This window comes from Capsella rubella, unplaced genomic scaffold, assembly GCF_000375325.1.
Source record: "Capsella rubella cultivar Monte Gargano unplaced genomic scaffold, Caprub1_0 scaffold_8, whole genome shotgun sequence".
Classification (NCBI taxonomy): domain Eukaryota; kingdom Viridiplantae; phylum Streptophyta; class Magnoliopsida; order Brassicales; family Brassicaceae; genus Capsella; species Capsella rubella.
The window spans coordinates 3172802-3186880 of record NW_006238916.1 but is presented as its reverse complement, the minus strand read 5'-3'; the positions used below and the strand labels follow the sequence as shown (position 1 = coordinate 3186880).

At 33.1% G+C, this 14079-nt stretch overlaps 2 protein-coding genes across 2 annotated transcripts; both read right to left on the bottom strand.

The window, feature by feature from the left end:
• Window positions 1-1480: 1480 nt before the first annotated feature.
• On the bottom strand, window positions 1481-2237 carry LOC17876735 (dirigent protein 2). The gene has a single exon (XM_006281104.2). The coding sequence runs from the start codon at window positions 2235-2237 to the stop codon at window positions 1677-1679; it is 561 nt and encodes a 186-aa protein (XP_006281166.1). The 3' UTR covers window positions 1481-1676.
• Window positions 2238-12942: 10705 nt separating this feature from the next.
• LOC17875985 (dirigent protein 2) lies at window positions 12943-13706 on the bottom strand. Its single transcript, XM_006281116.2, has one exon. The coding sequence runs from the start codon at window positions 13704-13706 to the stop codon at window positions 13158-13160; it is 549 nt and encodes a 182-aa protein (XP_006281178.1). The 3' UTR covers window positions 12943-13157.
• Window positions 13707-14079: the final 373 nt, after the last annotated feature.

Here is a 14079-nt window from a genome sequence, read left to right as displayed (position 1 = left end):
TTGAATATTCCATACTAAGAAAACATGGAATGGTTTCTATTAAAACAAATATTAAAATACTCAATGTTTAAAATTTCGATCAAGATCTTTATAAAATATTTGAAATTAAGAAAATCTTGCCAATTAAGCTAAATTTTAGGCATTGTATCTTACAAATAAAGTTAAATATCAAACGTAATAATTATCTTTCCTTTAATATTGAAAACCAATTTTTTTTTATCAACTGAAAAATGAACGATGGAGATTAAATCTCTAAACCCGATTAACATATCCGTTTAGTTAGTTAGATCCGCGTGTTAACCCAGTTAGAAATGATAATTATTTCATTTTGAAACTATAGTGTAAATTCATTGTGTACTTCAGCTTTAATAGTATCGATAAATAATAAATAATAAATTATTTTAATTTTTATATATTAAAATAATGTTAAGTTTTGTTATACATATATGCATCTTTTATATTTGTTATATCAAAGATTTCTTATTGTATAAAATAATAAATTCGTATTTTTAAAAAATTTCATATAGTTTTTATATTTTAGTATTTTAAATTTAAATATATAGTTTAAAAAGTTTGCATATTAGTTAGGAACATTAATATGAAAACGTACAATAAAAATCGCTTATTTATCATGAAAATTAATATGAAATATTTGTTTCCATAAAAATAAATATTATCCATGCAAACCCATTAAAATCTGGTATACATATTTATTACGACCCTATTGAAAATTTTGGGTTTAGTTTTTTTTTCTAAATCTGATCCGAGAAGACTTGTGTACTTCTCTTCTAATATAGTAGGGACCTTGGTGTATGAAATCGAGTTTTTAAGGTCAACAAAAGCTCTTCCTAAGTTGCTAGAGGTTTAAATAAACATATAATCAATCGTTCACTCTTGATAAAAAATGGTTACGCTTTGTTAAGATTTGAAAAAAAATTGTTCCATATAAACATATAATCAATGTTGTCTTAATCGTTCATGTTTTGTTATTAGTCAAGGGCTGAGGATGGCCCATTTCGTATTCATTGAAAAAATGGCCCCAAACGTAATCACTCGTTAAAAGCGAGTAAGTCGTTTATGGAATATCCAAATCAGAACTTCCGGGTTGAAATTTCTTTTTAAACCGATCGGAGATACTTTTGTACTTCTTTTTTAATATATAGGGAATGAAAAAAATACATGAACTATTCTGATTTTCCAGTTTTCCACATATCATGGTCACACTTTTTAACGAAACTAACAAAATAGTAAACATAACTAAGTAAAACTAAAAGTATTAATATTGTATTGTTGAGGTACCTAAATGAACATCTCCATCATTGGAGAAAAGAACACAAGTCTTCCAACAAAAAACTTAAAGTATTAATATTGTATTGTTGAGGTACCTAAATAAACATCTCCATCATTGGAGAAAAGAACACATGTCTTCCAACAAAAAACAACAAGAAAAGCTTTGTTGCTCGAATTTGAGATGAAGGAAGATGATTTTCATGTCCATGTGCTATATAGACACATCTCAATTATCGAAATATTTAAACAACTAAACCTGTTAAACTTGAAACAACACAACAAAAACAGAACAATTTATCAAAAAAAACCCAAAAACAATATAAGCAAACCAAACTGAAAACAATTTATCTTCGGAAGACATTGAACAACAAATATATCACAAAATACTAATGCCAAATGAAGACATTATACTCGACCACGGCATCTTGACCAACAAGCTTATAAGTCTTGGCTTGTGCATAACCTCTAGCAAACCTAAAACAGCCGGTTCCACCAATGATCGGCATCTCTCTCACCTTCGACATTATCGCATTCCGTCCATACATCGAGAGGGTACTTCCCTTGAATTGTCCTTCCGTGAAAGCCAAGTTAAAGACCATTGTGAAGATCAAGTCTTTCAAGTCCGTTGACGCGTACATTCCTTGAGCTCTCCCAATTTCCTTCGAGCTCGGGTCAGGTCCCTCGGTCAACGGGTCATCAGCGATCATAATCACGCCAAATTTGATGGCTGAGGAGTTTGTCCCGGGGGCCTCGGCCACTCTGATGGCAGTAGGTTTGTCACCAGAGATAACGTCATGGAAATAAAAGTGGAGGTGGGTGAATTTCTCCGGCTTATAGCCTTGAAATGGCGTCGGCGTCGTCGTCGTGTAAGCTTCGGATTCTGTAACTGTTACAGCAAGAAGAAGAGCTGAGAAGAGAGAAAGAAGAAGTAGAAAACGTTTAGCCATGTTCGTTGTTTTGTGTCTACAAAGGTAAAAGAGATGGAAATATAATTTATTTATACACAAAACAAGATCAGTACGCAACTGTTGGTTTTATATAACATTTGTGTATATGTCATTTCAAGATTGGTGACTACAACATGTTCGTTGACGAGGAATTAAACTAGATGGATCAATTTATAAATAAAAATAAGGTTTTTTTTTTTTTTTTTGGACAACGACGAATAAAAATAAAAACAAGGATTTTGCATGAATCCGATTCAACAAAAAAAAAAGAAAATTGATTCTCTGCATAAAAATACATATGCTAAATGTATATCATTGAAGGATTGATGTAAGACATTATTGTATAAATTTAGTGATTGTAAATATGTATTTCCAAATTTAATTATTGTATATTATTCTATATTAATCCTTTGTACACTATCAATGATCAACCCATGACTCTCGGCTTTGAACCACATCATGCATACGTCTTTGTTAGTATGTTTACTTACGTCGTTAATTTTATTTACTATCAATGATCAACCAAAGACTCTCAGCTTTGTTAATATGTTTACTTACGTCGTTAATTTTATTTTCGCGCTCGTATATTCTCCGGAGTAGATGCAGGTGCGTTGGATCATGAAAGGTCTCAACCACGATATATGAGTGCGATGTAAGTTGTGAACCTATGCTTAGCGGGTGGAGCTGGTCCAGGTCGCGGCAGATATTGAGGGCGAGCTGAGAAGTCAGGTGGTGATTCCTAATCCGTCGGTGCAGCGGAAGAAGGCTTAGCCGCAATTGGTTCCTAGTAGGGGTGTCAAGCCTACTCAGAGACATAAGAGGAAGTGGGATGACCCTTCGAAGGCAGGTCAGGGTGGTCGGGGGTGCTTTGGGTGCGAGAGCATGGATCACAAGATGGGGAGCTATCCGAAGAAGAGTGAGTCGCGCGTGGAGACAAGGTACATCAAGGCGAGGTGTCCTAACGCGCAACAGACGGCGTTAGCAGCTGTGCAGCCGGTGGTTAAGCCGTGGATACAGCCTGTGGCTCAGCTGGGAGCACCACCAGTAGCTCAGATTGAGGTACCTCGGGTGATATGACCCCGGACATCGACCAACCAAGACCACCGTTTGTCCGACCTAGATCAATGTCCGTCCGTCTGAGTTCATCATCCGTCCGCCCGAAGTCATCAACAAGCGACCAACCCGAGGAAAACAATGTGTCTTCAATGCATCAAGATACCTTCAAGGATCATCAAGAGGAGCAAGGCGAGACCATCTCATGGACGTCTTCATCGATCATCCATCTAAAATGTCAAGTTCAACCATTCTCACGGAAGGTCCATCTCACGCATCACCATCGAAGGACCATCGAGTGCAACCAGATTTTGAAAGCTTGATACGTGTGTCTTCACCACCACGCTCGAGTGAAGACATCCCTAAGTCATCGGTACAAGCTATACTCTAATTTCCACTTTGGGTTTGTCCCAAATGGATTTACCGTCGGGGTTTTAATGAGGCAGCGATTCTAATGCGTCTCCACTTTGTTCCCACTCGACTCATGGCTTGGAAACATTAGAAGACAAGATTTGGAGACGAGGAAGTGAAGATTCTATCCCAAGAAGGCAACCACCATCAATAAAGCCTTCTTCATTAATATTTATCGATCCTTTTTCTTTTCCCTCGATCTTTTCTTAATCTTTTATCTTTCTATCGATCGATTTCTCGATCCTTTTACTTTTTACCGGGGAGCCGTTAGAATACTTGCTCTTTCTTTCTCCTTTTGTGTGGACCTTGAGTAGCGACATGTTTAAGGTTACTTTAGGCTCCTTCTCTCGACCCTTGCCTATTTGAAGGCATGTTTCTCGATTGTAAACGGACACGCTTGAAACAGTTGAAATATTATCGATTTTGTTTTCTCCGTCTCTCTTTGTTTTCTCGAAAGCGTGAAGCTTAGAAATCAAAAACCCTTGGAGATTCTCAAACCGAGTTTCGTTAATCTTCGAGTCGGATGTACCGAGCGATCTTCCATAACCCTCATGTCGTCGAATCAATCCAGACATCTCTCTCGAAGATTCCTTCATTTGTACGAAGGGTCTTCTCCATTCCCAAACCTTTCCCGAAGGTCATCTTTAGTGAATCTACGACCGTGCCATAGACTAGTTCATCGAATCCGGGGGTTCTTTAGTTGGTATGAGAGCCAAGTTCCTCTTTGATGGTTGTATGTATCCTTTACTTTTTTTTTGTTGAGTTAGTTTTCGCATTCATCATCTTTTATCGAGAAAAACCAAAAAAAAAACGAGTTTTTGCATCTTTTTTTATTCTGGTCGTGTTTTGCTCTTCCTCGTGCATATCTTCCACCATAGATCTGTTTAAGTCGTTTTTATGCATAGATCGATAGGTTATTTCCATTTTCTTTGCATCGTTTGAAAGTTTTTCGATAAAAATTGCATCTTTGGATATTTTTCTCGATCTTTTTGTATGAATTTCGGAGTCTTTGCATCTTGTCTGGTCTTTTGTTGAGTTTTGTTTGATTTTTTCTTTCTTTCTGTTGTTCTTGTATAGATCGTTCGAGTATTTCGCTTTTCCTTGCCTTGTTGTCAAAATCATCGATAAAGTTTGCACTTTTGCATCTTTCGTCGATCTTTCTGCACATTTCTGTTATTTTTTCGAGTTTGAGTCAAAGTATTGCTTGCTTTGGTTTGTCTTTTTTAGATCGATCGAGTCTTTCGCTTTTCTTTGCTTTGTGGTCAAAATCATCGATAAAGTTTGCACCTTTGCATTATTCGCCAATCTTTTTGCACATTTCTAGTCTTTTTGTTGAGTCTTAATTTGAGTTGTGCTTTCTTTTTTTTTCTCTTGACTTAGATCTATCGAGTTTATCGATTGTCTTAGTTTCGCCTCCAAATTTATCCAACTCTATTTTAATTTTTAAAATAGAAATTTACTCAAACACAATATTCACACTAAATTATTAGGTAATTTAATAAACAAAACTCAGTATTTTCGTTTTAAAATTTAACAAAAATTAAAATTTTGCATTTTGATTATTTTTATATCATTTATTTATTGTGAAAATGAAATATTAAATTTAGAAATATCTCCATAGTTTATAATATATCTTTTATGTCCATAATCTTATTATTTTCCTTTTTACATTAAAAACTTAATAAAGAAAATATCTTAATTTAAAAAATGTTAAATATTGAGATGTCTAATCCTGATTGGTCGTTTAAAATCCTATGTGAACGCTCTCAAAAGCTTCTAGCGTCAACTTTTATATAGTATAGACTAGCTTATTAACCCGCGTTACACGCGGGTATATTTGTATTGCTTGTTCAAATTATTATAGATTTAGTAATTATTTCAATGCGCTAATATATATGTATCAATTATTATATAAAAAAATTTAGACTTAATAACCATTTAAATATACGTTGATTGGTACTACACAAAAATACAATAACATTTTAATTTTGATTTGTTTGAACATAAATGTTCTTTTATTTATATTTAGAGTATCATTCACAAAAAAAACCTCTATATATTAATAATGTTGGGACCCCAATATTTTATTAATTTATAGTGATATTAATTTATCTATAAATTAATATTTATTATTTTATATTGTAAATTAATAATTATTAATTTATAGTAGTATTTTTTAACTATTAAATTTTTTTGAAAATATGAATTAGGACAATTTCACAAAAATAAGATTCGTTTTAAAATTATATAATTTTTTGTAGTTTAGAATTGAATTCTATGTTTAGAAAAAAATTTAACAGTGGACTAAAAATATAAAACATAAATACAGTTATATACAAAAATTCAAATATATGATTAAAACGTCAATTATTATCTTTTAACATCTTGTAAAACAAAAAAAATGAATATGATGCATATTTACAAATAGAAAACATAAAGAAAATTTTGGTAATTTTGTGAGGTTATGGAGTATATTATAAGATGAGAATTTTGTTTAAAAATAAAACATAAATATTATTTATAGAGATGAGGTCTAGGAGATATTTCAACATATACATATAAGTATATATATAATGATTATTATCTTATTATCTTATCGAATTTAGTTAATTTTTACACTGTCCTGACTTTGGACCAGCAAAATTTATTAATTTATAGTGTTTATTAATTTGTAGAGTATTAATTTATAGAGGTTTTACTGTATATTATTTACAATATTGTGTTGATAAGAAAGAAAGAGTTAAAAATTTTATATGATTAGTTAAAATATTCATATTAATATAATGGTGAACAAAAAACAAAAATTTTAAAAACATTTGAAAATATCTCTGGTCTTTTTTACCTTCAACGCTCTAATGGAATTTTGTTATTTAATTTTTATGATATATCAGAAATATATGATGTAGACTTAACTTCTACGACTTCCTCATTTTAGTATCCGCAATTCCACTATTATTCCTCTTTACTACTCTCTTTATTTTAGCTCTTTTAAATATAACATTATATAAATCGTTTGACTATCTAAACTCATAAACTCTCTTTTGTACAACTATTATATTTTTATTTTTTTCATCCAATAAAACTAATCAAATTGACTCAATGTACAACTATTATCTCTCATATAATATATGATCTATTAACAATATATTTTAGCACTTCTCATTTCTCCTAATCTAATCACAACCGTACGTAGTAATATATATAGTACAGCTACTACCTCTCATATATAATAAATAATCTTTTAACAATATATTTTAGCACTTATTATTTCTCCGAATTTTTGCTTGTATAAATGTAATCTCTTATTTGAAATTTTTTACTTCATACATGTGAACAAACTTGACAAAATTAGTGATAGTAATATGGACTATGTAGTAATAATAATAAAAAAAATAAAGAATTCATATGTTTTTATAAAAATTGGTTTGTGGTTTTTACCTTAGCATTCGTCTGCCTAACATCATATCTAATTCATTCGCTTTCATGATCATAGAAACTAATATAGAAAGTATTCCTAATAAAAAAAACTCCAATTAGAAGATAGAATTGGACTAAATAATAAAAACAATACACCAAAATTATAAGTGAATGATAAGCATCTCAGAAAAAGTAGAATAATAAAAAAACCATATCATCATAAAATAAATTACAAAAAACTAATCAATTAGAGCTATAAATTTTAAGCATATCCATTCAACTATATTGTATAGTAATGTTGTGGTGGAGATCCTATATTTATAGTTAAATTGTTAGGCTAACTTGTAGAATATTTACTTTTAAAAATTAGGAATTTACTCGAAAATAAATATACAAAATATTTTTCATATATCTTTTATTTCCATATATCTTATATTCTTATCGTTTTTGCAAAAAATCTTAAAATTGAAAACAAAAATAATCTGTAAAAATGTTAATTAGTGAGATGGCTAATTTTGATTGATCGTTTAAAATCCTATGTGGACGGTCTTAGAAGCTTATAGCCTCAACGTTTAAAATCCTATGTGGACGGTCTTAAAACCTTATAGCCTCAACTTTTGTTAGTGAGTCCCAGTCGCATCAGGAGGGGCCCGTGGGTGGTGAGAGTGTGAGTGCCGTGGGAGCCGGTTCGTCCGGGAACGGTACTAGTGTTGTTGGAAACCCGGTTGGGGGTGTTCCAACAGGTGCAGCCCAGGGTCAGAATGATTGTCTTGCGGATTTACTGACGTCAGCAAAACCGCTCCAAGAGCTGCGTCAGCAAATCCGCAAGCCGATTATTCTGATCATGGGCTCCACCTGTTGGAACACCCCCAACCGGGTTTCCTACAACACTAGTACCATTCCCGGACGAACCAGCTCCCACGGCACTCACACTCTCACCACCCACGGGCCCCTCCTGATGCGACTGGGACTCACTAACAAAATTGGCCGTAGCATTCCGGCCTACACTCGTGTCGCTACCCGAGGCAACACCACGCCCCCTACCGCGACCACGCCCACGACCACGACCATGACCACGACCGACAGCTCCACCTCTAACCATCTACAACACAACAGAAGGCTAAAAACACCAAACAAATCACCAAACCACACGACTTACCGTAGAATCTCATTGAAGGCTCGAGAGGATGATCTAGGTCTCCATGCTCACACAATTGATTAAACACACAATCAATCAGTATGCAATCCACATCATCATTCCTCATCAATGAAATTCACACATCACATCACAATTTTTACCAATTAAATCTTGTCCTAGAACCGTAAATGCTCTGATACCAAATTGAAAGAACCCCCATTTTTTTTTCTTTTAAACATGCAAACCGGATTAATCCAATTAATTCAAACCAGCTAAACCGGCCATAATAATTTAAATCAATTAAACCAAGCAATCTCATTAAAGTAAACCAACAATATTAACCAGCGGAAGACTTAACCAAAAATCCAATAAAACATTTCCATTAAACCAACAAGTTCAACCAAACATTATTCCAAAACATGATCATCCTAACCTGTTTCTAAATTCCATTCTAACACCCTAACAAATCCAACAATAATCTAAAACACCAATGAGCGCCTAGATCATCCTCCTCTCCTCGCCATGATTCCACGGATCACACTTTACTTTTACCTGCATCAAAGAAAGAGATGCATAAGTATTTCATAAATACTTAGTGAGGGCGATCCTCCCATCTACGAGCTATACACACAAGAAATGAGATAACACCCACATATATAACAAAAACAAAACATCTAGCAAGCTAAACATCCAATAACACATCCAGTTCACCTACAAATCATCACAAAACAAGTCACTCGATCTCAATCGCTTAGATAAGCTCATGGTCACGCACTTACCTGAACAAGGTGATTCGAATTACAAAAACAACCAGGAAAGACTCTCCTCGCGACTGCAACAGCTAAACAACGTCCTACAACAAATCACACAAACAAAAATATCTAAGAACCAAAAGGACAGAAACAGCAGAAAAACTACAGCCGCAGAAACGAAGCCCTAAAACGTAAAGCAACCGTTAACTGCTTAATCCCCACGGTGCAAAGCAAGATCCAGACGTCACAAAGCTGCCCACAAAAATTGGTGCCGATCAGAGAAGCTATGGAACCACGATCTCACTTACAAACTATGCTGATCCCAGTTCGCAACAGAGAAAACGCTTCTCACCAAACTGCATATAACTCACTGAGTATTAATCCGAATTCACTTCTGTAAAAAGGAGGAATCAACGTACACGCCTTAAGAACAAACCTACCAAAATTCATTACCTTTAGATAAGATTTGATACGTCGTAAATCTATTATACCAGGACGTGACGAATCTGCTTCTCTTGCCTTAAACACCAAAGCAAAGCAAACCCTCTCCTTCTCACAAGTGAACTTCTCCTTCTCCTTTTCGCAACTCAACTCTCAGAAACAACAGCAACAAAACAAAAGAGAGAATAAAGCGTTCTTTATATAACTAGGGTTTTTGGTTTAATTTTGATTAAACCAGGGTTTACCTAAACCGACATTAATTAAACCTTCTTTGATTCAATTAAACAAATCGACCAATTTAGGAAATCCATCGGAACTAAACCGAATCCACCCTAATTCTTATACACATTCAAGTCTCCTATTAATTTCCAGAACACGGGCGTTACAATCTGAATATGTTTATGAACATCTAAAACTAAATAAAAAATGGGCCATGATAATTTTTTATTTAGTTCTCTCTCATCTGACTCAAACTATTGTGACAATGTCCTTTTGTTATTTATATTCGCTAACAAAAAATTTAACAAGGTAAAAAATTAACAAGATAATGTGATCATCTTTACAGTCACTAACACGAGCTAAAATACGAATAGTAGTTAAGTCTATTCCTAGTTTCTCTCTGTCTTGTCACATCAAGGAACCTCTCTTTTATAGCAGGCGGGGCACACCGAAACCTAGCTCGAGGTTTGTTTTCCTTTTAGGCCGCGTATTGGTTTTTGTTGGGCCAGCCGTTGTGGGCAGATCTCCTAATGGGCCAGGTACCAATGCATGTTCACTATTTTGTCTTTTTGTTCCTGTCTTGGCTTCATCACTTTTAAGCCGAGCAGAGAGGGAGAGAGTGGAGGAGGGTCTCATGGGCCGAGGCCCATATCCAACAAACTCTATCGTAAGTTTGCAGGCTGCATGTACCAATCACTCTGTTATATAGCGTTTTAACTAGGTTCCACCTATACTTTTAGCCTCTACCAAATTCCACATATAAAAATATAATACGTATATGTAGAATTGGGTCTACCCTATATAGGAGAAACCTAATTGAAACCCTATATTACATGGTGTCTGGTACATGCAACCCTAAGTTTGTTCCTAGAGTATATAAACCAATAAAGTAATAAAAAAATCAATAAGTAGGAGAGAGGAAGAAAAATATGAGATACCATTTCTCAAACAAACTATGAGATTGTGAGAACCCCATAAGAAACTATGAGAACACATGTCAAATGCATAACTAAGTAAAACTAAAAGTATTAATATTGTATTGTAAGATACCTAAATGAACATCTCCATCATTGGAGATGCTCCAACGAAAAATATGCACAAAAACTTAGCCTTATGATAGCAAGCAAATTCTTAAAGTTAACAAAAGATAACAAGAGAATGTATATAGAACACAAGCCTTCCAACAAAAAAGAACAAGACAAGTTTTGTTGCTCGAATTTGAGATGAACTAGGATGATTTTCATGTCTATGTGCTTACAATCACTGTAGGTTGTAAACCATAACTCATTTGTAACTTGTCACATAGTGCTCTAAAACCATCAAGTGACATTCTTAGTACGTCACTAAAGACATGCAGCATTATCTTCTTGAATTTGACGCCATATATTTCTCCATTGATCCTAACCAGTCACATGTTTGCACTGGCCCTCTTTCAAAATAGCGATGATAGTATGTCAATGATGGTTGAATTATTAACTCTTCAAATTGCTCATTTTCCAAATTTATATATAAAATGTATGTCATTTAAGGAAAAAAAAAACACATTTGCAAAAGTAAGATAGAAAACCAGTGAGTGAGAAAAGAAGAAGTGTGAGTGTTGTACCAAACCGAAGAATGTGTAGGTTATAAAGAAAAAAAAGAAAAGTATTTAAATTATTATTTTATTAATAAAAAATATTTTCATAACAAAACACAGATGACGTGAACAATTATTTTTATGACAAAACACAGATGACGTAGACAAGTTACAACATCTGTCATGTCTTTATCACAACAGGACAAAATATTTTTGCTGTCTTTCTACTCTTTTTTTAAATATAAAAAATAATGAATCTATATTAACATTTTTGAAGTATTTTTTGTGTTTTACCCTTTTATTTTGTAATATTTACATAATTAAATCATGACCATTTAATTAAATAACAAAAGTTTAGAGTAAATTTTGTAATTAAATCATAATAAAATTACAAAATTGGAAATTAGTATTTATTACATTTAACAAAATTTCCTAAAATATCTCCCTAATAAACTGAAAATTTCTTAAATATCTTTAAATGTATTATTTGTTTTTAAAACTTTTATTCTTACATATAACATATGTATAATAAAAATATAGTTTTTTTGCATATGTTGTAATTTGAATTTTTAGAAACGGATGTATATTACTCAAACGATACAAAAATGTATAACCTAAAGTATTATTGATAATTGTGTAGCACGGATCATGTGATGGAACGAGTTATAATTTACATAATTATGATTATAGATATTTTTACGAGTTGTCTACTATAGTATAACTCACAAAAATATTTTAATATGAAATTATATTATGTAAACGAATATTATGTCAGTATCATTTCATTATTTTAAATATTATACTTATTTAATTAATTTAATCAAATTACGATTATATAAAAAATAAATAATCATATAATATTCTACGGGTTAAATCATAAAATTAACAATCAAAATATAGTAATACACTCTTACATACCAAACAAAAATAATAAAAAGAATACATTTTAGAATGTCGTCCCACGGTATACCGCGGGTTAAAATCTAGTAGTGTATTGATAATAGGAGACCCACATGCACGGGTCAACTGTTTTTTTTTCAGTCTCTCCATTCAAAGTAGACTTCCCCTTGAATTTAATTCATCCTATGTAGAAGCTAAACATCACTCTAAAGCCACTGGTTTGTAGCCTAAACCATAAAACTCATAAAGTCACGGTGGCTAGATATAAAACGTTACCAAAGGCTTTCTTCAAAAAAAAAAAATTCGATGCTTACTCCACACATCTCAATTAGATAATAGTATATCACCAAATTATACATCTACCCACCCTTAATTACTACACACATCTCAATTCTCGAAATATTCAAACAACTACACCATTTAAACTTGAAACAACACAACAAAAATAGAACAAGTTATTATGCTTAACTGATTTTTAGATAATAAAAGATATACGAACTATCCCGAGTTTCCAGTTTCCCACATATTATGGTCACGATTTTTAACTAAACTAACACAATGGTAAATATAACTAAGTAAAACTAAAAGTATTAATATTGTATTGTTGAGATACCTAAATGAACATCTCCATCATTGAAGATGCTCCAAGACAGAATATTCATACAAACTTAGTCTTACGATACTACGAAAGTTCTTAAAGTTAACTAACAGATAAAGAGAGAACATATATAGAACACAAGCCTTCCAACAAAAAATAACAAGAAAAGCTTTGTTGCTCGAATTTGAGATGAAGGAAGATGATTTTCATGTCCATGTGTTATATAGACTTCCCCTTTGAATTACTACACACATCTCAATTCTCGAAATATTCAAACAACTAAACCTTTTAAACTTGAAACAACACAACAAAAACAGAACAATTTATCAAAAAAAACCCAAAAACAATATAAGCAAACCAAACTGAAAACAATTTATCTTCGGAAGACATTGAACAACAAATATATCACAAAATACTAATGCCAAATGAAGACATTATACTCGACCACGGCATCTTGACCAACAAGCTTATAAGTCTTGGCTTGTGCATAACCTCTAGCAAACCTAAAACAACCGGTTCCACCAATGATCGGCATCTCTCTCACCTTCGACATTATCGCATTCCGTCCATACATCGAGAGGGTACTTCCCTTGAATTGTCCTTCCGTGAAAGCCAAGTTAAAGACCATTGTGAAGATCAAGTCTTTCAAGTCCGTTGACGCATACATCCCTTGAGCTCTCCCAATTTCCTTCGAGCTCGGGTCAGGTCCCTCGGTCAACGGGTCATCAGCGATCATAATTACGCCAAATTTGATGGCTGAGGAGTTTGTCCCGGGGGCCTCGGCCACTCTGATGGCGGTAGGTTTGTCACCGGAGATAACGTCATGGAAATAAAAGTGGAGGTGGGTGAATTTCTCCGGCTTATAGCCTTGAAAGGGCCTCGTCGTCGTCGTCGAGTAAGCTTCGGATTCTGTAACGGTCACAGCAAGAAGAAGAGTAAGAAGAAGTAGAAAACGTTTAGCCATGTTCGTTGTTTACAAAGGTTAAAGATATGGAAATGTAATTTATTTATACACAACACAAAACAAGATCAGTACGCAACTGTTGGTTTTATATAACATTTGTGTATATGTCATTTCAAGATTGGTGACAACAACATGTTCGTTGACGAGGAATTAAACTAGGTGGATCAATTATACATAAATAGATATTTCCACTTGTACAAATCTTGAATTAAACTATAAAATATGTAGATGATGAGGTATAGACAAATAAGGTTTTTTGTTTTTGTTTTGGACAACGACAAATTAGAATAAAAAGAGGATTTTGCATTTTGCATAAATCCAATTCGACAAAAAAAGAAAGTTAGTTCTGTGCATAAAAATACATATGTTAAAT